This window comes from Melozone crissalis, unplaced genomic scaffold (assembly GCF_028551555.1).
Source record: "Melozone crissalis strain CALT ecotype California unplaced genomic scaffold, PUWL_Pcris_2 ptg000068l_1, whole genome shotgun sequence".
NCBI classification, from domain to species: Eukaryota; Metazoa; Chordata; class Aves; order Passeriformes; family Passerellidae; genus Melozone; species Melozone crissalis.
In genome coordinates, this window is record NW_026535846.1 from 11,396,111 (window position 1) to 11,419,684 (window position 23,574).

The window sequence follows — 23,574 nt, forward strand, 5'->3', positions numbered from 1 at the left end:
ATCAGTATTTTTAGTCTGAGCAGCAGACCTGAGGCTGTGTAGGAAGGTGTTTGCTGGTCCTGGTAGCAGGGCAGCTAATGCCGTCCACAGACCCAGCCCCTACCTCCCATCTTGGAGAGGGCTATTTTGGGAAATCTCACAAAAGTTTGCATCAGTTGAACACCAGTCTCTTGAGGAAAATAAATTCCACACTGTGCCCATGCCAGTCTTAGTGTGGATCATTTTTACTTTGTGTGTGGCTTCCATTTATTTAACTCAAGCCTGCTAGCTGGAATTGAACAATGAAAAGCTGTTTGTCCTGCCCAGCTACACAGTTGGAATTCATGCTCCACAGGATGCTATGAAATTCTCCCCTGCTGTACATCCCTTTTTCTACAGACATGGGCCTAAAAGTCCATTAAATTGGTTAATGGGAACCATCCAGAGCATTGATGCAACTTGAATGTTGCATCATACTTCAATGCATCACTAAGTGCTCCTGGTTATTATGCAAAGCATTGTGTAGCATTTAGAATCTTATATTCTGCAGGATTTAAAGGTGTGCAAACCCTGGAAATATTTAATCTTACACAGTTACAAAATCACCAGCTGCAGAAACTTACTGGTTTGGGCATTAACTCTGTAGGCTGTTTTCAGCTTCTAACAATTTCATTTTACTTTCAGGCCTTTGGGCTTATAATTGTATCTTCTGAGTAAACAGATTTAATCTCTCTGGTGATTATACAAATCAATGTAATGAAAGTTGGGGTTTAGGAATGTTTGGTAATGAAATAATATGTTAAAAGTTGCAGTGAATTAAATTTGTTAGTCACAAAGTTACATTTTTCCTATTTATGAACAGTGTTAGATTCATAGGGAAGAATGGTTATGGCCATGGCCAACTACAAGGGACTCTTCCTCCCATTTCCCCTGCTCATATCATATATAAAGAGTGAAAAGTTTAAAAATCAAAGTCTTAATATAAGCAAATATGTTAATTGAAGAAGTGGTAGAGCTTTGTAAATATTCCTTGTTTGGTTTTTGACTTCCCTGCAGTTATGATAAAGTAAGTAAATTGTTACTGGATAAAATTTTACAGCATTTTTCAATTAAACTTGTGTCCTCAAGGATGTGCCACACCAAACAACGTGATATCCTTTTAAAACATTGACTCATTTTCACATGCAGCGTTGAGATTCAAATGGAAATAACATCTTGGTTATGTGGGCATAAAAATGTCCATCTAATAATGCTTTGTGTTTGTGCACAGAATTCAAAAGCAGCTGAAAACCTTCTGGCAATGGAATATCTTTTATGGCCTGATCCCAGTGCAGGTACTCTCCACAGAATTACTGTAACCTGAAAACAGGGGCCTTAAACAATGCCCTGGAAATGTGCCCAGCCTCTTGGTTCTTTTTCTCCCAATATTTTTGGCATTTTGATTTTTATCTGCATCCAACTCTTTGGTATTAGTAATACTGGTTTCTGTGCTGTCATTTTGTCACCTTGCAGTTCTTAGTAGGTCAGAAACAGGAGTTTGAGGCTGGGTACTTTGTAATATTTCCATTTCCTCCTCATACATGAGGTAAAATTTTGATGGCTCCAGGCTCGAGTCCATAGTGTGACAAATCTTTGATTGTTCAGTTGCTGCTTTGAACAAAATTAATGCTCTTAATTGAAGCCCCATTAGATTTGGCAGCTATTTTGCCTGCAGATTATAGCTGGTGACCAGGTGATTTTATCAGCAACAACAATGGTGACAGTGTCAGAGGAGACAGAACAACTTTAGCTCCTCAGCTGGATTTCCTCCAGCCCAGGAATGAAGCTCTGTGGTGAGGAGCAGAGGAACATCCTGTGTACCTGTGCTGCTGCTGAGCTTTCATGGCAGTAAGTGAACACCTCTCCAAAGCAAGCCACCCGCTGCAGGGCCTCCTCCTTGAAACTCTGTGAAATGCTGTTAACCACTGTTCTGGGTTTCACCATGCCAGTTCCCAGGCTGTCTCTGTGTGATGTACTAATGGGTGCCAATCTCTTGCAGGTGGGTGTGCATGGCATTAGAATAGAGTTCATCAACGAGAAAGGATCAAAGCGCACGGCCACCTACCTGCCCGAGGTTGCCAAGGAGCAAGGTCATTGTTGCACTTTATTTCCTATGATCTGGTGAAGAGTTTAACATTCCTGTAAATCTAAAATGCAGTGTTTGACCTTGCACTGATGTGACATGATGGAGCAGTGTTTAATTGTAAGAAGACTCGTATATGAAATGCCAATTACATGCCTGTGTCAGTCTCCTAGTGGGCTTCAGTAAACTGTAGCTGATTTTTGAGCCAGTCATAAATGCATGGAGCTGTAGAGAAATAAAATGTGGAGGAATGGTACAGTGCAGTCAGTCAGGCCAACAGCTGTTAAAAGCTGCCAATTTTTGTGTGGCTGCTAGGCTGGGATATGAGGGAGATGCAGAAGCTCTGTTTAGCATTGGGATGGCTGGGCAGTTATCTTAATCATTATTTATTCCTGAATTCCTGATGATCAAGTTGTTTTTCAGTTAGGTACTTTCTGCTAATTCATGTTACAAACACTGACTTCCCAGGGTTTTTAATGGATGGAAGGAAAGTATTTTCAATATGGAAGTACAAAAGAATGTTGTTAAAAGTCCTTTTAAGAGAGGCACAGACTTAAGTTTGTGAATTTAAAAAACTAGAGTAGATTTTGTTGAACGGTCTTTTTCTGACTCTGAACACTCCCTTTTTTTTTATTTCCAAGGTTGATAGTGTGTCTCAATTGTTTATAGTTTGTATTTCTGCTGCTTTTTTTTTACCTTTTTATATATAAGTTTATCTACAAAGAGTTCAGCTGATACCTTTACCAAGAATTCTTTTTAATTGATAATTCTGTTTCCAGATAGTCTCATAAAAGTCTAGGAGTATTCTAAGCTTTTTTTAAAATTCAGGAATTGTGGAGGAAATGTGTCTAAATTTATGAGTAGTTTTAGTAGACCATGAATTGCAATCTGATTCTTTAAAATCTCCAGAACTACTTATTTGAATTTTGTATGTGCTCAATTCTACTGTGTTTTTTGCAGGTTTTTTAATGTAACAGTGTGACTAATTATTGTGTCTTTAGGAAATAATATGTCTAACAGCTATTTATAATATGAGAGTCTTTTAAATAAATAGGAGGTTTGGGATAGCATGAAGATTTTATTGAGCACAGTAATGAATCTGTATTTTAAATCCATTGCTTCTTGCATTATCTAGACACCTATAATATATAGTTGTTCTAAAGTCAGCCATATCTCTGTAAAGTAAGGTGATGTTTATGAAGAAGTCTGATTTCAAGTTCTCTTCACATGTTCAACTAATTATTATTTTAAATATTATACATAAGTTTAGTTTTCCATATTGTTATAACCATTTATAACGTCAGAAGTGGCTGTGATACATGATCATACCAGAATGCTTTGGAAAAGTTTTTTTGTTTTGTATCACACACCCATTTTAGGACATTTGGGTAGAGTAGGTTCACTTTTAATGTATTTCAGCTATGAGATGAGAAATATATGTTGTTTGTAGAGTGAGCTGTGTGTGTAAAGAAATCCTGAATGTGGTATTTCCTTCAGCTGTCCTGAAGTAGGGAAGAATGTTTTGGTTTATCCCAGATGCCAGCAGAGCCCTTGCACCCCCAACAGCACCACACACTGTACTGTGCTTTTGCAATATCTCTTCCTATTGCTTCATTTCTCACTAATTTGTGCTACTGTGAAATTCAACAGGATGGGACCACATTCAAACCATAGATTCCTTGTTGAGGAAAGGAGGCTACAAAGCTCCAATTACTAATGAATTCAGGAAAACAATAAAGCTAACCAGGTATGCACTGGGATACCACACACAGCCCTGTTCTTGTAATGCTCCTTCCTGGTAAGTGCTCCTGCAGATGTAATGGTGAACTCCCCTGGATGTGACATTCATGGTTCCTTTGTTCCCCAAGAGCAGTGCAGGCTTAGAAGAGGCTCTGCACAGGGATGAGTGAATCCCCTAAGCAGGAGTGAGGGCTGCCTGTTCAGTACCATGGCCTGTCAGTTCCTGCAGATCTGGGCTGATAACTCTGCATGTTCACAGCTGGTTTAGCTCTGCCTTCTCACAGAGGGATTTCTGGCTGTGGTGGGTGTTCAGAGCTGTGGTTAACAGGGATTACTTGCTCTTGTTGGATTTGTTTGGGCAGATGGTGCATGGTGGGGCTGCTGCTGCATTGCCATGGAGGCCCCTCAGAGCTCTGCATCCTCAGAGAAACCTCTGGGTTATGTCCTGTGCAGTGCAGGTTTCCCTAATCCTGAGGTGTGAGACATGCAAGCCATGCACTGCTTCCACAGCCAGTGTTCTAGTGAAACTGTGTCAGGGTATTCCCAGGAGTGGGGACAAGACTTTAATATTTTATTTCATACCAGTTTAGTTTGGTTTTTCTTGAGGTTCTTGAGGGCCCCTTAGTGTGTGGCAGCCAAGGTATTTCAGAATTAGCAGCAAAAACTCTGCCCATAATATTGTCCTTAGGTTGTGGAGGGTAGAGGAGTCTGTATGAATGTCTGTAGGAATGGTTTAAAGCTATTTATTTCTATAAGCCTGCAGTGTAAAATGACTGCTGAACTCGTTATTTAGTCATGCATGGAGAAATAGGATTTTTTAAAATCTTAGGTTATAAGGAAATTTTGACCATTTGTCTTCTTCAAGGAGATAAAAATTTTGGGTCTCAATGAATGTTTGGAATTCTGGATTCTTATAGGAACCTAACTACTGTGGAGTAGCTCTAAGTAATGGAAACATTTTATTCTGAAGGTTAAAGTAGGGAGGAAGGATTTACAGAAGCCAGCTGAATTTCCAAGTGCAGAGCCCCAGTCTCCTTTTAATTCATTCCAGCTGTACACCTTGTTATCTTATTTTCAAAAAGTGTATCTGGAGATAGCTGAGGGCAAGAGTAATAATGCAATGGATCATTTCTGTGCACCTCAGCAAATAAGGAGCATATTTTTTCATTAAACAAAAATTCTGTATAGCACACGTTTTCTTCCTGCTGCATGATTTTGCTTGGAGCGATGGCATGGAACACAAAACCAAACAAAAAACACCTAAAGTTCACCCCACTCCTCCCAAAAAACCCCACAAAAAGCCTTATGTTTAGTGTAATTAAGTTCACAACAATGAAACTGCTACTACAGTCAATTGCCTGATAAGTGAAATGAGCAAACCATAATTTCTTTCAACATATCAGAAAAAGGGGTTTTTTGACTGCTTTACTTGCTTAAAATCTCAGATAACTGCTGACAGATTAGACAGCATTATTAAAATACTAATTGTTTTCCAGCATTAGACAACCTGTTGTAGAACCTCATTTTAATAATTTATTGTCATACATGAAAATGTCTACTGGAGGAGTGAATAAGGGTCTTTAACTTCTTTTTCAAGTCTTCTGAATTAAAGTAAACATCTTGTGTGTGAAGAAAGCTTTAGGCTGATCCTGAGTCTGTCACTCCCTTCAGGTTCACACCCAGCAGTTCTGGGCCATGGTTTGAAAGAGAGTTGAACAGTGGCACAGAGGCACTCAGAGCAGTCAGAGGGGTCTGGAATGCAGAGCTCAGCAGCTGGGGATGCAGAGCTGTGCAGGGGCTGTGCAGTGCCCCTGATGTCTGTCACTGTCACCTGCAGAGCCCCTCCTTGTGTCCCATGGGGGGAGTTCCATTCACTGGTGCCATGTACCATCCACAGATTCCAGAGGAGCTGCTGCTTTCTCTGCAAGGCCCAGCAGCCACTGGTGCCTTGTGTTCCTCACTGTCAGACAATACTGATGCAGAATATATATACACAGACAACACTGCATTCAGAATATTTGTTGTTGTCAGGACCTGGATTCTGCTTTTAGTTACCAGGAGTTGGGCAGTGTTCTTGTGGGCCCATTCTCCATTATTTCTCAACTGACTTGGGAGGCAGGAGAGGTCCCAGTGGAGTGGGAGCTGGCAGATGATGTTCCATTTGGGAGAAGGGAGGTCCTTGTTATTACATGCCTGCTGGTCTCACGTCAGTGCCCGGTAAAATTATTTTGGTGCCTCTCTGTGAGGACATCAGCTTTAGGGTGTGATGAAAGTGACCAGCAATGGTGAAAGGCCTCAAGGGCAAGACTCAGGAGGAGTAGCTGAATATGTTTTGGTCAGTTTGGAGAGGGCTGAGAAAGATCTCACTGGGGTCTACAGGTTCCTTGAGGGGGCAGTGGAACAGAGCTGCTTATCTCCTCTTTCAGGTGACTAGCAATAGAATGTGAGGGAAGGAATGAAGCTGCCTCAGGGGAAGTTCAGGCTGGACATTAGGGAAATATTCTTTACTGAGAAGGTGGTCAGGCACTGGAACAAGCTGTCCAGGGTCATGGCATCCAGCCTGTTGAGGCCAGGGGTGTCTGAACAATGCTTTTCACCATATGGTTTAGTTTTAGGTAGTTGCGTGAGGAGCAGGGAGTTGGACTCGCTGTTCATGATGGGTCCCTTCCAACTGGAGATATTCTGTGGTTCTAGTCTAAAAAGAATGTAACTATATTTAATGTAGCTGGGATAATTTTAAAAGCAGAATTTGGCAGACAGTCGATACTGATTGTTTAAAAACAGCCCAAAAATCTATAGTGCTTGTTTATGTTTTTTCCTACTATATTTTTGTAGAGGGTTGGCTGAAGCTACAGTACATCCTCTATTCCCTCTAGCTCAACCAGCATAGTAGCCAACCATTTTTAACAATTCTGTTTGCTTAAAGTATTTTTTCATAAGCAATTACATTGTGATTTGTCACATGATTCAGGAAATGACCCTGGCATTTGTGGCAGTTCCCTTGTGCAGCTGAAGTCAGTCTTAATCCCAGCATCAGAAGTACAGAGCTCTTACCACTAAACAAAGCAGCAGTGCAGCATTTCTGGTGCTACTTGCAGCTTCCTGGTAACAGTTCCTGAACTGGCTCTCTGCTCTTTGCCAGGTACCGCAGTGAGAAGATGACGATGAGCTACACAGAGTACCTTGCCCATCGTCAGCATCATCACTTCCAGAATGGTATTGGGCACCCCCTTCCACCATACAACCATTATTCCTGACACTGAGCCGCATGACCAGTCACTGGACCTCTCTGCAGACCTCTTCCCAGGAGACCCTGCCCCTTCTTGGTCTAGCTATCTCTATTACTGTACCATTTTATGATGATAGTTTCCGTTGCCATGTTGAGGCTCCTTGGTTGGTTCAGCTCATCGTGGCAACGGGAGGGAAAACTGCATTACTACAAAGATCCCATACCTTTTTCTTATTGATTCACTGCAGATTTTTTTGCAGCATATACCCTTGGATTTTTTATGAAAATTTAAATTTCTACTTCATTAACATTGAATTATATCAATCAAGGCTTTCTGTAACTGTGGATGGAAGGAAGAGTTTAAGGATTGAAGTTAGGGATGCTTTGCTTAGCAAGAAGGCATTCATGGCTTTTGCATTAATGGGTGTGATAGGGAATGAAACATATCAGATTCAGGTATTGAAGTAGACAATGAATTGCATTTTCATAACATTCTTAATGACGTTGTGTGTACAATATCTCACCTTCACAGTAAAGATTCCATGTAGCTCTATACAGGATCTCCAGATCCAGCACAAACAGCCGGAGCACCAAGGCTGACATGCAAAATGCTTTTTTGGGATGAAGAGAAGCGACTCATGTACAGCGAGAGGTGATGTTAACATGGCAGCATTTTCAGAATCAAGTGGCCTAAATGATTTGGGCACAATCCAACCCAGGACCCTTTTGTGTCCCATCCTGTGCTGGGAATCACAGGCAGCCCAGGCCTGTCAGGAGTAGTCACGAGAATGCATTCGTAATGAGACGATGCCTTTGTGATGACTCAAATTAGGAGTGACATTTGTGTCCTAAAAACAGATTGGTGAGTAGCAGATGTCGTATTAGGAAGGAAATGAATTTAGATTTTAGTGCCTTTGACTATAACATAATTATATACTTATATATAAAATTCATAGAAAACATATACTTCAGACATTTTAGCAAACCCTGTTGAGGGTGCTCTGGCATCAGGGTTTTGGACACTTTTTTTCTCTTTAAAGTGAGATTTACTTTTTTTTATTTTTATTAGCAAACTTATTTTGGAAAAGAGAAATCCCTGTTCTGTTCTTCATCTGCTTTTGAACTTACTGAATTTTATCAAGTCTTGAATAGTTGGATCAAGTTAACTTTTGCTTAATAAAAGAAAAAAACTTGTGAGAGAGCCAGGACAAGTATGCCATAATGTTACATGTTTTCATCTATTGCAGGAATAGTGCTTGAGAGCTGTAAGTACTGTGTAATAATTCTGATCCCCCTCCACACGGTAGAAGAAAGAAAATCGATTGGAACTTTTTCCTGCTGTAAAAATAGGATTTAGTTAAAAGGTATGTGTGGTCTGTTTGCAAGGCCAGTTGATGGCAGGAGCTCACTGCTTCCTCCTGTGCCTGCAGAACTCCCACTGCTGCCTGTTGCAGCACAGGCTGCCTGTTACAGAAAAGACCTTCCTAATCTGAGTGAGTAAACCACAGTAAGCAGAAATTCCAGTTACTTTGAATAATGAATGTTTGTAAATACATAGATATATAAAAATCAAATAGATAAAATTCAGTTTAAAAAAAAATTGGATTAACTGTAAAAGTGTTTCAATAGGGTTTCAAAGTCGGATAAGGATAAATTATGCTCATCCCTTATGTGAGGTTAGGTCTGCCACTTAATTTCTATGGAGGTTCTTGTAGAAGGTCTTTGGTATTCCTTCATCCACAGCATTTATGTCCAAATATTACCACTTTCAGTTGCGATGCCTTAATTTTTAAGCAGAGGGCCTGAAATTTCAGGAGCCAAGAGATGCCAGCCAGAAGCTGCAAAAATGAGTAAATGTTTATACAGAGGCTATTTTGGATGATACTGTTGTCTTGTTTCTACTTGGGGAACACTTTTAGATGAATTAGTCTTCAAGTGGAAATGTGAACAAGTGGCTACCTGATAGAGTTGTGTTGGTTTTTTTTCTTGCCCTTATAGGGAACCTGAGCACAAACTGAATCATTCTGCTGCGAAAAAAAGTCATCCAACCCCATCTTTATCTGTCATCTCGTTACAGCTCGCTCGTGCTTCTGCATGAGCTCATTGTTAGAAGTTTTTTAAAAAGATCTATTATATATAAAAATATATATGTATTGAAAGGTGCTAATCAACCTCAAGAAGGTCACGTGACTGGTCATGCGGATCTAAAATCATATCAGATTTTTTAAGAAATCTTCGATATATGCAGATGTTATACAGAATTTCTTACCAGTGTAATAATGATATACTGATGAATAAACAATCCTGCAGGATTTTAAGGACAAGGTCAGCAATACTTCCCACCATGGCTTGGGGGAGAAAAGGATAGTTTTGTCTCCTTTTTGTATACAGCATAATGCACAATGCATTTTTGTCTATCTCTTAGTAGCTGTTGCTTAAAAATATAGTTAAGGGTGTTATACAAACTGTAAAGGTGTGCTTTTGAACCGAGCTCATGCCAGACCCTACTGGACCAGAGTTTTGTATCACTAATTTAAAAACTGTTACAGAGTCTGTGGTCAATCAGATTGTATGATTTTTTTTTTTTTTAAGATTGGAATAATCAGTCTACCTACAGTGTTTCTAGGGCACCTACCTCCTCAGCACATTGTGCTGAACTGCTGCAGATTGTTTCTCTGTAATTGTGGGATTCTTTGTACCAAACGTGCAGCTCACTGTGACATGCACTGGCACAGCACAGGTCTGTTTGCTTAAAGCTAATCAGCAACTGCTCTCACAAATGTCATTCCCTCCTAGTTACATTTAGTAGCTTTTAGCTGCATTGTTGGGGTTAGCTACAGATTTGTTTTTCATTTGGGGTACTTTATAGAAATTAAGGTACAACCAAGTAGCTTATTTCACTGTTTGTTAAGTTGAAATGCTGATTTTTTTTTTTTTTTTTTAATGAGCACTACTCAGTTTGCCTTATTCCATTGAAGAGATTGTTGGGTTTTTTTGGGGTTTTTTTCATTCTCTTGCCTAATGTTCCTAAAAACTCTGTTCTGTAAACTGAGTTAGACAACCAAACCATAGACTTGACACGAAGCTGTTACTCGGTGATGCTTCAAGTGTCCTCCCCGCTGCCACCGCGGCGGCTGCTGCTCCGGCAGGGGGGGACGCTCCGGTCCTGACCTCAGCCCCGCTCTGGAACCAAGGTGGGCACAGCCCTGGCACACCTGGAGTTTGTATATGGACCTCTACTTGTCTCAACTGTGCGGGTTTTTAAAACTGTTGTCTGGAGTAGGTTACATCTCTTACGTGTGTTAGATCGAACCAAAGAAGCCTCCAGCCATGCCCAAATGCTGCTCCTAAAGCCTGCCTTCCAGTCCTTACAAAATCCCTGCAGGATTAAATGTGTTAACTTTTTTATTTTTGTACAGTTTCTAACTGATTTTTGCTAGTGATGTTAATTGAATTAAGTTTATTTGGGGAGTCTGAGTATCTCCTCCATTTAAATAAACTGGTGACTTTCATTTTATGTTAAAAAAAAAAAAGTTAAAAAAAAAAAAAGAGAAACCCAAAGTGTGCCTCTCAGATTTAAGGGTTTCTGGTTACATTTATTCTTAAGACCAGCAATGATTCTTTATATACAAAGATATGTTTTCCTCATTTTTTATTACTGTTAAAGAAAAAAAATAAAAAAGAAAAACCTCTTTCTTTGCTCTGGACTCAGTAATTGCGCTGGTACATAAACGCACTGAGAAAACAAACTTTTGTTTGAAACTTTTGTAACAACTTATGACTGTTTTTATATATCAAAGTTGATTCTTTTCAAGATATTTGGATCTAGTTTCTAAGTTATTTTAGTGTTTTATATGTTACAAAAAAAAAAACAAACTTACTTTAAATTGTTCACCAGCATCTTGAGTTATCTTCAATGCCATGGTGATACACAGTGGGCTTAGAGCTACCTGGAGTAGCTTGTAAGGCCTCAGTCTTTTCCTTCCCTCCTTAGCAACTCAATTGATTACAGTAATATCACAGATTACCTGAACCCCCTTCCTTTATAACTAGATCCTTCTTCCTTCCACATTTAATTGCTATTAGTGTGAAGAAACTGTTGAAATGGGCATTTTAATATAAGTACGGCTTAAAAAGAGAAAAATGAGGAAAAAGAAAAAAAAATGCTAGAAGGTTATCTGTGGGTCTGTGAGATATGGCTGTGGAAAGATATTGTAGTAGTTTTAACACTATTGTTATTACCTTTTAAATCATTTACCCAATAAAATAAGGAAAAAGAATCACCATTTCTTTTTATGTTTCTCTGCTTAAGTGTGTTGCTTGGTCAGTGTTTTTATTGAAGCATTTGTACCTGGTGTTAATGTCAAAGGCTAATGGTGTGTTAGAAGTATTTTCCTGTCTTGTCTGCTGTAGGAACAAACTGGAGAAAGGTACGTGCACTAAACACTCCCAGTGAAATCACCATTTATATCAGCTACATCAGTTATTTATCAGTATATTCAGCAGTATTTATATCAATTGCCAGTTCAGTTTTTTACTTCTTGTCTAACTTTACACATGGAATTCTGCCCAGGCCTGAGCTCCCTCCTGTGAAGCAGAAATGCTTTTGAAGCAAAACTTCTTTGCAGAACCAACTATACTGGTGTCAGCAACACAGCACTGGTACCCCTCAACAGCCAGACTGTTCAACAGAACCTTGTGCCAGTGTGTGTTGAAGAACCTCTGTCAAAGCAACAGCACAGCTGGTGCCAAAACTGAGTTGGAGAACTTTGGTCCCTCAGCCAAATTCTTGGTGCACTGAGACACTTTCTACTGAGTCTGAGGTAGAGGGAGCATATTTCCCCGGTAGGATAATTCCTGAGACAAAGCATTCCATCTCCCTGGAACTCAGCTCTGAGTTTGGAAGGGCTTTTGTTTGCCTCATGCTCTATTAAAAGCCTTGCTGGCTGTAGCTGTAGTGCCTTTGAAAGCAGAGCAATAGAATCCATGTAACCTTTGGATGTTGAAGTCTTGATGCAGCCATTCCTTCACGTGCTCTGAAACTGTGATTTAGGAGAGTAACAAACATCTGAAAGGAAACCTGCCTGGGTAAATACTAAACCAGTGATGGAAGCTTGGCTCACAGATTTGGTAAAATTCAGTGTAAAACCTACACTAAACCTAGTCTAAAACCCCAAGGCCATTGAAAGGCAGAGCTAATTACCACTTCCTACAATAAGTTTCCACTTTTCTCACTGCTTTAGCTCTCCAGTTCCCATGCTGTAAAAATCAAACCAAGCCAGTAGCAGATGTAGAAACTCACTTATTCTTACATATTTGTTGGTATTAAACAATAAAAGGCTGATTTCCAATTAGTTACAGAGGGCTGCTGACAGTAATCAGCAGTGCCTGCAATGGGAAATTGCTTGCTTGGTTCAACTCAGGCTGCCATACAGCACTCCACACTGGATTTCTACTTAAGCTGTTTCCTCAGTCTTTGTACTCTTCCAGAGAAATTAAGCTGGAAAATTGATTCTTTTCCCCAGCCACATGAAAAATTGAATCCTCTGCAATGGATATATAATAACACAGGGTGGGCACATCCAGTATGTTTTTTTTCCAAGAACAGTATTTGCCAAGAACTGAACACAAGGCAATAACCTGCTTGTCTGAGATGTACTGGGTCACAAGAATACATTTAACTATGCTGTAATCATGTTTATTGCAGCCAGAAGCATTTGCAAAATACATTATAACTGCTTTGCCATCCTGTGATGTGAGGCTGAGTGCAGTCCCACAGCAGCTTTCTGAACAAAGGTGTGAGCTGAAAACTTCTGTATATGTTTTCACATCTTCTGCTAAAGTGCTGTGAAATGGGAATTACAGGACGTTGCCCAGGCTGGGGTAGGAACAGTGAGGAAGCCTGGAAAAAGGATCCTTGGGCTGCAACAGCTCCCTGAGCTCTGCACCTGAAAGACAAGGACAGGTCCTATTTAAACAGTGATTAAAGGATTTATAGCCTGCAATGAGCTCTGCCAGTAAACTGCTCTTGACTGACAGGTAACAGGCAAAAGTCAGACTGAACTGCTTAGGATTCCAGAAATCCCAGTACCCACTGTGTTCCCAGGAACTGCTGTGTGCAAGGCAGACAACATCAGATTGTTTCAGACAGGAGCCTCCATCTTCTTACCTGATTTATAAGGAGCTAATATTAATGTGCCTCTGTGATTCTTACCTAGTTATACAAAATCCTAAGCAAGACAGACTCAGCCATGGCACAACTAGAATGATAACAAAACTATCCAGTATCCCGTAAAATGCATTTATTTGTTTTAATTTCAAGGTTTAACAACTATTTGCCCAATGATCTGGACTTAGGGCACAACAACAAAAAAAGCCCACCAGAGCAAAATACAAAAACAAGTACACAAATTACCCCTCATTTGTAAATGTTACCTCATAACCAAAGTTAAGCACATTAAAAAGTTTACAAAATTTATAACACTTACAAATTATTCAGACCTAACAGCATATGTGGCAGTTGAGCCCATCCACATCCATCCTTGCCCTTTCCAACCCCTTCTGTGCCTGGATGATGCCATGCTGGGACTGGAGTGTGGGGAAAGCCCTGCAGGCCCCTGGTGCTCCAGCCCAGCCCCTGGCACAGGATGGTCAGGGACAGTGGGGTGTGCTCACTGCTCTGCCTGCTGTGTCCTCTGCAGCATTGGGATAATGACTCAGGAAATGCAGAAAGAGTTTTTAAAAGTACAAAATTGACCCTGAATAAAAATAAAATTATTTATAAAACAGCTTGGCTTTGACTAAGTTACACCAGCAGCTGCAAGAGAAATTTACAGCAATATCACTTGAAGTACAAGGTCACAAAAATCAACAGATTTGTTATGAGTCCTGTCACTGTAGAACTGAAAACACCAAGCTGACCTGCCTGCCTGCAGAAACCTCCCACCAGGGCTGACATGTACCCTTTTCCTGGGTTTTGGCTTTTTCAGAGCTTTGTTAACTGTAAGGATGAATTTAATTGCTAACGATCCACCTAGAGTGAAACAATTGTCACACTGAAGAAAACACCACAACTCTATTTTCCATAAGCTATGGATAGAAAACAAATTCAAAACAAATGCTTCTGGTTTAGATGCAAGACTTAGGACATAGAAGTACAGTCAGTTAACAGTTGCAAATAGCCATTTCTGAAAAATACAATTGAACTTTATAAAATTATCTCAAATATACAAGAATATCAAAACTCTGTGGCCAGAAACAGAAACCTACTCTTAGGTACTCTCTGACCTCAAGGTTTGACTGGACTGCAAATGGACTGACTTTTCTTCAAGCACACATAAGTTTAGCTTAGGGCAGCATCAGAACTAAGAAGCTGAACCAAAACCAGCTCCAGGTGTGTGTTCATAGACTGTGGCTTTTCATCAATGTACAAACACATGGGCAAGAGCTATTTGTTAGCACCTCTCAAAAGAAACAAAGCAAATTCTTCTTTGGTGCTTAAAAGAGGAAGTTGAACAAACAGATCCAGCTCAGGCACTGTACAGTGTCTGGGATCCTGGACAGCTGCAGCCATGGCAGGAGGTGGTGGGGGCAGAAATGTTACTGGTTTGGAGAGCTACTTACTGCAATGCTGCATTAACAAACCCATCAGTAAACAGGTTTATTATACAAAATAATGCTGCATTCATGGGTACACTTGGAGGGAAATGCAGCCAGTGGCAGCTGGAGCAATGAGTTTGTTTCTTTTGAAATGCCTACAATACCAACAGTTGGAGGGCTCTGTTCAGACCCTTCACCCATAGCAGCATCTCTGAAGGCCAGGCAGTGGCACTGCACAAGAATTTTTTGGAGTATTCTGGCCAGCAAATGAAGTTGCTCTGGGGTGAGATTTTACACTGAACTTCAGCTGCTGAAGTTCCCAGTGCCATGACACATCTGGGCACGTGTGACAGGAGCCCCAGGACAGCCCTTTCAATTGCACTGCACTGCAGCACTGTAAAACCTCATCACCAGGCACTGGGCAACAGCTTCAAGTTATCTTGACATGGACTGAGTGTGTAACTCCCCAGGAGAGAATGCAATTGCCTCCCAAGAACAGCATTACACTTTTGCTTTCATTTCCAGCATAAATAGGCATAAAGCAACCAAAGAAATCTGTATAATGTAACTGCCTATAAAATAAACCATTCAGGGAAAAGAAGAATCAGCCTGTGCCAGGGAAAACAACAAATAAGTGCTATAGAGATGAAGCACTCTGCTTTCCCATTTCCTGCACATATGGCAAGCTCTGGCTAATGCATATTCCCAGCAGATACCAGAGATAGGTGAGGAATGAAGGATGTGAAGTTCCACAATTGCTTCAGAAGTTTTTCCCTTTTCTGCTCCCATTCTGACCTGTCCTTCCCCTTCTGTGGAGCCTGTCTCAGCTACACTGATGCAGTTTTGAGTGCTGGGTCATCATAAATCTACATAAAGTTCTAAAAGCCTTCAAAGAAGGGCATGGGGAAGCAGGGAATAATTGTAAGTTTTGGGCCTGCCACTACAGGAAAGACACTGAGGCTCTGGAGCACACCCAAAGCAAAGCATTGGAGCTGGGGAAGGGTCTGGAGCACACATCTAAGGAATGGCTGAGGCTTTAGCCTGGGGAAAAGGAGGCTCAGGGTGGACCTGTCACTCTGCAACTGCCTGAAGGGAGGGTGGGGGTCAGCCTCTTGTGCCAGGAAATAAGCAACATGACAAGAGGAAACAGCCTCGAGTGGCACCAGGGAAGGTTTAAATTGGACTTTGTGAAAAATTTCTTCCCCAGAAGGGTTATCAAGCCTTGAACAGGCTGCAGTGGAGTCCCCAACCCTGGAGGGGTTTAAAAGATGTGTAGGTGTGGCACCTGGGGATAAGGGTAAATGGTGGGCTCAGCAGTGCTGGGTTAATGCTTGGTTTGATGAACTCACAGGTTTTCTCCAACCTAAATGATTCTGTTCTAACTCAGCCAGCCTCACTGATAGTGCACAACAACAAATAAGCAACAGCTTATATTCAAAAGGTGAAGGTTGGACTGCCTGCCTTCCCACCTGACTCCAGCTGCACCATTTGATTCCTTCACTGCAGCTCCAGTACTTCTAAAATCCTTACTGAGAGCAGGAGTTGGTTACCTCTCTACTTTTTTGCTTTGTTCAGCGAGACATTTTCTCAGCTTAAATTGGTACAAAAGATTCAACAAGCTCCAGAACGTGCCCACACGAGGTTTAGAAGGACAGTCCAAGCCCCACTGGCTCTGATGAGCAGCTCCAGCAGCAAACCCCATGTGGTGAAATTACAGCTGGAATTTCTGTGTGACTCAAAACAACCGGAGCAGCATAAGAGGGAAAAGCACAGGTGGGCCCAGGGAGGGAGGGCAGGGGCAAGCACTCCCAGCAGCTCTGCACCAGGAATCCCTTTGCACTGCCCAGGGATGGCCCTGGCAGCTCTGCTCACATTCCTGCTACTGAATTTTAAGTCAACCAGAAGAGCTTGCAAATTCTGCTTTCCAAGCACAGAGCCTGCACTGGGTGAGACACCTGAGCTCATTTAAATGCTCCTGCAGTTTTAATTGACCAGAGGCAGTCAATGGTGGCAAACAGCAGCTGCTTTGTACTTGTTTGGAATGCCCTGAAGCAGATGATTACAGATAGGAAATGCTATAGTTTAAAAAAGGAAAACAGAAAAGGCTCCTACTTAGAGAAGTGTTTCCAGTAACTACAATATCCTGGCAGGAAAAAGAAAGGGAAGATTGTAAAAAAAAAAAAAGGCAATTAAAACAAAAACCCATAAACCATGAGTTAAGCAAATAAAGCAAATAATAATGCTAAGTAGTATTTGCAAAATTTGTTTAAAGTCCTTCTATTGTAATACTAACACCAGCTGTATATGCCTGAGGGACAGTTTAGGTACATGCTGCATGTTCTCAAGTTGTGAGCATACAGTATATTCTTATATATACACACAGCAAGGCATGGAAAATGCCAGAAATCAATTTGTAAATCAGAATATGGGACAATGTATTTCTGATTGAGGTGAACTTTTTTCAATCACATGGAGTAAAAATATTTGAAGTAGCCATTTGTTCCCTCACAAAATAATTTTTTGCTTTCTTAAGAAAAAAAAAGTCAACTTACTTTTGCTTCCTGAGGTATAAATATCTGTACCTTAACTTCAGCACATACCTTCAGGTGATCCAGCTGGAGGAGGTATGATGGTTTTGGTTTATCTTAAAAATCACAGCTTTGACAACACAATTAATCTATAAATTCCCCCAAACTTCTGTACAAGAAAAATCTGCAGTCCTGAAACACAACAGTCTGCACAATGGACTCAGAATTCTGGAAGAACACAGTCAGGATTTTCTCTCTTTCTGCCCAATGGTTGCTCCTCCTGCAAAATTTGAGCAGAGTTGATCATTCTGCCCATCCGGTTCTCCAAAAGACATTGATGGGCCATGCTACTAAAGTGGAACATGCCCTTTGCAGTAGAGGCCTGCACTGATCTGACATTCCTTTTTATACCTGTATTTTAAAATCAATACACATGATCTGGTCAGTGAAGATCAGCACAGACAAAGCAGGAATGTTTCAAAAGCTACTAAATATAAAAAAAAACCCTGATGTTTACATTGGACTTGGTATCTCCACTCCTTCTCCAGTATAAGGTAAGTGAAAAAAACCCATTTTGTTCTAAGTCAGGACAGAACAGTGGATGCAATATCTTATCATGGCCTATACATAACATGGTCTTTTGAAATTATTTCAACATTTTTTTTTCCCCTTGCCAAAATAAAAGCATCTCCAAAGCATCATGATGAGACTTCACTAGATAGGTACTTACCCACTGCAGCTTAGAAATTAAGTAGTTGATTAGTATTTTTAATGAGTTATTGTTCCCCAACATTTTCAACCAGCTTTAAGAAAATACAGTAGAAGCTCACTGTTTTGCACTTCTGATTGGAAGATTGTGTGCATGATTTCCTGTGACCATTTTGGAACATTCAAGCTTTAAGAGTTAAGCCAGGAGATGCAGTCCAGCTTGTTGGTTCACACCAGTGGAGTGCTACAATTCAGCATTATTTCCTGCCCTAGAAGTGTACAATTCTTTAATGGAAAATGAGTCAAAATGAGGTAGCACTGCCACTCTCTCTGCTGGAATGTGGACAGGTCCTGGCCTAATTTTAAATGGTGGCTTAGCAAGATTCTACTGTAATCTATACAAAATGTATAAAACATGAACCTTCCCCAAAATAAGGCCACTAATTTTGCCATTGGCAATAGGCAGTGAGAAATAGCAGGTAAAAAAACCTCACTTCATTACAGAGGTGTTTTTGAGGCAAAAAACTGGGGGAAGAAGTAGAAAGACATTGTCCTCTCATCCCCCCCTCCTTGTTTTCCAGTATATCTCTGCTTCCTGTATGAACTGCTCTGTGGGGAGACATTTCAGTCTATTTTCTTAGCTGGGAGTCCAAGCAAGTCCATGCTCCATTTGAGGGTGGGGACAGCACTGTGAAACAGCAGGATTATGAGCTTCCCATGAGTCATGGTCATGACAGTCTGATGTCCAGATGCCCAGATTCGGTACCAGGGCCCATAAAAAGGATCTGAGATGGCTGGGCACAGCATGTTGTTCAAATTCACCTCTGTTACCTGAGGAAGCAACAATAAATTTATCAATTAAGAATATTTTTATCTTGCACTGATTGACCTAAAAACAGTGAAAATTTAGAAAATTACCAAAATAATCAAAAATGTTCAAGTGACACATTTGCTCAACACAAGTAGGGCAGCTTTCAGAAAAAAAGCAGATCCCAATTCCATTGTGTATTTAATAAATGGATTTATGCAGGTACATAACCAATCTATGAACTATTTTATTAGTACTTGCAAGATATAAGATACAAATGCTCATATCATGCAATTTGCATACAAGCAGCCATATCAAAAAATTTGCATGCAAGTAGTCTTATCCATGTAGATCTGCACACTCAAACTACTCAGTGTTTTTACTCTGAATGTACTTGCAGACTATCCATTTATTAACCTGGCTTTACTTACCAGTCCCAGGATCTGCAGGATGCTAAAATGATACACAAACATGAACCCCGTGGATAAAAGAGCCCACCAGAAATTGCAGAGCGGTTCAGGGGTGTAGATACCTTGGAGAGAAAGGAAAACATTCATGGTCACTGCACTGCTGTGCCCACCACACTCCCAATGCATAATCCTCTCTCTCCTGCATGGCAGGACATCTGCCTTGAGCTGATAACCTCCTCAATACCATTAGAGTAATTAATATCTGAGAGCTTTATTTCTTACCTGAAGCATCCTGATCAGCTTCTTCCCTCCTCCTTGCCAGCAGTGAGATGCACAATATGTTACCTCACTAAATCTATTTTTCACCATCAATGATTTTTATTTCATTCTTCCTTCTACCACAGAAGTAATAAATGCAATAATGGTGTACAATAAATCTTTTTAAAAATCAGGTTATTTATACTTAAACACCTGCTTCTTGCAGGGATTATGATTTCAGCATGCACAGACTTAGGCAGCAGCAGGTCCTGCACAGCCTTCATTAGAGCACAGCTTAATTGTCATTTCCTAATTTTATGGTTAACAACTATTGAAAAGGAACTTGCACCAATAGTGCCAAGGAACAGAAAAGCTGTATCAGGTGGTCAATCCCTTAATGACAGGCTGTGCTTTTAAATGAAAGCTGCTGTGGGGATATTTTCAGATATACACTACAAACAGTTTTATAATCAGTAGATATCACAGATACTGTAAAATACTTTTTCCCTTGAAATGAAGTAGCAGATATATTATTCCAACCTTTCTCTATTATTCCAACCCTCTCAAAACCAGGCTTTACTGACAAAACACTATGTTCCCTGATCTAGAATGTACCAAGGGAATCAGATTTAATAAAAGTACTCATAGATACAAGACTATCTTGGGAATCAAATATTCAAATTTCATATGGTAAGAACAAAACCAGTTTACAGAGTTCTCTAGACTCTTACTAGCAGACATGAAAATTGCACTGTAAGCTATGTGGGAAAATATTATTTTCCTTATGACTTTAATAACAGCCTCAGAACACGAAGGAAAGGTGCACAATGTCACGCTGTTTGGCTGCTGTAAGAGTTTCAGAGGATTATAAAAATACACTGGCAATTTTTATCTGCCTTTATCTGCTCTCTGATCCATTAGATATTATTAAATACTGGAACATGTATCCAGTACTCAAAGGACAGCTTAGAGCACAGACTGCAATATTGGTACTGGCCTTGGCTGGCCAGCACACTCAGTAATCACCAGGAAGCAATGAAACCCTTCAGCATGCACTGCACCAGGCTACTGGGAACTTAAATAACTCCACATGCAGAGCAGCTACCACAGCACCCACCAGACCACAGCTGCTAGGAAATCTTCATTTATCTCTATCATATTTATATTGATGGAGGTATAGTATAATTATTATAATAATATATTTTTATATCACATATAATATACATTATAGTTACATTATACAAAATACATTATACACTATTTTATATAATATAAAATATTATATATTTTTTATATATCCATTATATATATAATATATATTATATATATCTCCATAATATTTATCTCCATCACCCTGTGGAGATAAATACAAGTAACTGCTGTGACCACATCACTGTTTAATGCTGGATCCCAGCTCAGGTTTAAGGTCTCTAGAGCAATGCTTCCTCAAGCTCTGTGGCCCTTTCAAAATTATTTTCTGTATAGTTTCCTTCCATAATTTGTACCCATCATGCCAGTTCAAATTGATTTTGCATTAGCTACCTGAAATAAGTTCAATTAAATCGCATTTTGTGAGTGCTACAGATTCAAAACCACCTACAAGCTGTTGTCTAAAACTGCACATCCACTCCCAAGAACACTCGGGGAGTCCATGACACATTTGGGCACAGGAGCTACTTGGAAAGCACAGGGCAGCTTGGAAGGCTTAGACAGTGGGAAGGTGAAGGCCAGAAGTGCATGAACAGCAAGTAAAACCAAAGGGAAAAGAGAATTCTACAGGAATCACTTTGAGTTCTGCAGGTAAAGGGAAAAAATTCCCAACAGTAATTCTTGGGATGCACTTGCAAGTGTGAGCGGAGCTGGCATCCTCTTTAGGAAACAGTACAGAAGTCTTGACTTAGACAGCAATGATATTCATTGAACTCCATGGCCTGAAAACATCAGACAGGTGACACCACCTTGAATATGGTTTTTCATTACAGAGAGAAGAGGAGCAGGAGGAATGAGCCTTGGTGTCAGAGTGCAGGAGATCATGGCTCTATTTTTGGCTGCACCAACTTTAGGTGACCTGGTCAAGCTTTAGAGAAACTCTTTGTACTCCCTCCTCTGCTGTAAGGAAAACACTGCTTGACTTGCAAAATTTATTTATATTGTCCTTGCAGTTTTAGGTGCATGTTTAACCTAGATACAAAACACAACATGAAATTTAAATAAGGTATCAAAGCAGCTCCTGGGAACTGGCTGAGCACTGCTAAACCAAATTAGGTTTCTGTTGGCAGTTGCCTGTGTTATTTCAAAAGTATTTGACAAAGCCTGGTGAGTCGAAAGGGGTGAGCACCCAGGAAAGCTAAAATACAGACACCTCCACATCCAGGTGACTTACAGGGCAGGTAGGGGATAAATGCCAATACAGACAAGTGACCCCAGCTATAAAATGAGACTGGAGGGAGACAGCAGTCATTAGAAGACTAAGGAAATTTCACAAGATGACAACACAGATCCATGGCACAATTTGGCTTTGAACCCAGGCTTCCAGTCTAATCAGGGAATGGGATTTCAGAGGTCCCTTAGCAGAGCTGTTCAGGTTCCCCCAGCAAGGAATTTCCCTCTGCTACATCCTTGCTCTGTTGCAAAATTAAAAAAAAAATACATCAGCAACTTTTGCTCTCGACAGATTTTTGGTCTTGCTTCCTACTAAAAATATCCCTCCTTATTAAACTTTGGAATCCTGAAAATAATGGTGTGATTTTCAGCAGTGGCACTATTTGGACATCAAAGGACAAAAAGAAAACACTGACCTCCACACAAAAACATTTTGGAGCACTCTAGATTCCACAGTGTGCTTTGGAAAACTAATTTTAAATTCATACCTGGGATATTTTCTGTACATTTCTCATTATATAAATACCCACTATAGATTTTATTACTCTACAGCCCTGCTATTCAGTGGATTGCTGTTTAATGGAGCAGTGTGGTCTGTTTTCCATAGTACAGTCTGTTAAAAGAAAAACACAAACAGGAAAATTGAGAGCCAGCTGAGTGGCTGTTTGAAGGGCCTCTGTTGGCTTTGGCAAAAGCTACTTGCTGCTTGCATAGGAAATCAATTTCAATGGGTGGGAGCAGAGAGTTTCTCTCTGTTTATGAAGGATCATGGGCAGTTCTTATACATGAAGCACTTACAGAAATGCAGTCCAAGTGCCAGTCTGGCCCTGATCTCATTCTCAAAAACACTCATTCCCCAGACAGCTGAGACCATTCCCAGCTGGGGCCATCCAGGTAGGCTGCATGTTTGCTGCTGTGTTGAAATTTAAATCAGTTTAAATCACACTCCATTACTTCAGTAGCACTGATATGAAGGATCCCATATAGACTGAACAGAGTTTTGGGTTCTTCATCTGCTTCTAAACAAGACTTTGTTGACATTGAATATGCCAAATTGATCATTTTGCCATCTAGGAAATGGAAGCATGGCTTTAAAAAACTGAAGATCAGCAAAGAGATGGCATTTTTACACTGTTCCCTCCCCACAATGTGCTTGTTCAAATGTTCTTATGAACTATTATTTTCATTTAAAATTCTCAATACCCAGGCTTCTGAAAATTTGAACCCAACTTAATAGAAAGCAATACTCCTTTTGTGTTTCTGTGAAAACATAATGCAGGAGAAAATTACTCCTCTGTTTGAATTAGAGAATTAGAATCTAAATATAGTACCAATTTTTAATTTAGTAGGGTTTAAAATAATCTCTTTAATGTCTTGCTTTCATTCCCACTACATTTGATGGAGCTTTATGAGTTTTCCAGTGCTGCACACTCTCTTTCAGTTGTCTTACAATTATAAGTAGACCTGCTTAATCCAAAACTCAGAGCAACTATTACAATTCTTTCATTTTCAAGCTTACAAAAATGTGTGGGCAAATTTAGTTTCCTTTTATTTCCCTTGATCAGAGGGTTAATTCCAGTTGAGTGGCCTATTGAGCTAGCCTGGAGATAAAACTTCCTTTCCAGGGGAAAACAGGAAAAAAAATGTTTTCAAGAGGTTGATCCTGAAATCCATGTTTCCCCTACAGCTGTTCTGACTCCATGTGTAGGTTTCAAACTAGTGCCTTATGCCAGGAGGTTTCTGTTTCCCCTCAGTGCCAGCTACTTTCATCAGAACCAGCTCAGACAGAGCTCTTCCAGTACCTGCTTCTC

The 23,574-nt window shown here is 40.3% G+C and overlaps 2 protein-coding genes across 4 annotated transcripts in view; one reads left to right on the top strand and one right to left on the bottom strand.

The window, feature by feature from the left end:
* Positions 1-10,196, top strand: part of AMMECR1 (AMMECR nuclear protein 1) — a 95,969-nt gene extending 85,773 nt beyond the window's left edge. For both annotated transcript variants that reach the window (XM_054289740.1, XM_054289741.1), the window contains 3 exons: positions 2,018-2,108; positions 3,752-3,848; positions 6,984-10,196. In XM_054289740.1, the coding sequence (XP_054145715.1) occupies positions 2,018-2,108; positions 3,752-3,848; positions 6,984-7,098 (303 nt within the window). In that variant the 3' untranslated portion in view covers positions 7,099-10,196. The remainder of the gene's footprint in view (positions 1-2,017; positions 2,109-3,751; positions 3,849-6,983) is intronic.
* Positions 10,197-17,640: 7,444 nt separating this feature from the next.
* TMEM164 (transmembrane protein 164) overlaps positions 17,641-23,574 on the bottom strand; it is a 31,292-nt gene continuing 25,358 nt past the window's right edge. For both annotated transcript variants that reach the window (XM_054289614.1, XM_054289613.1), the window contains exons 6-7: positions 19,145-19,245; positions 17,641-18,736 (exon numbers count right to left, since the gene is read on the bottom strand). In XM_054289614.1, coding sequence (XP_054145589.1) covers positions 18,530-18,736; positions 19,145-19,245 — 308 coding nt within the window. In that variant the 3' untranslated portion in view covers positions 17,641-18,529. The remainder of the gene's footprint in view (positions 18,737-19,144; positions 19,246-23,574) is intronic.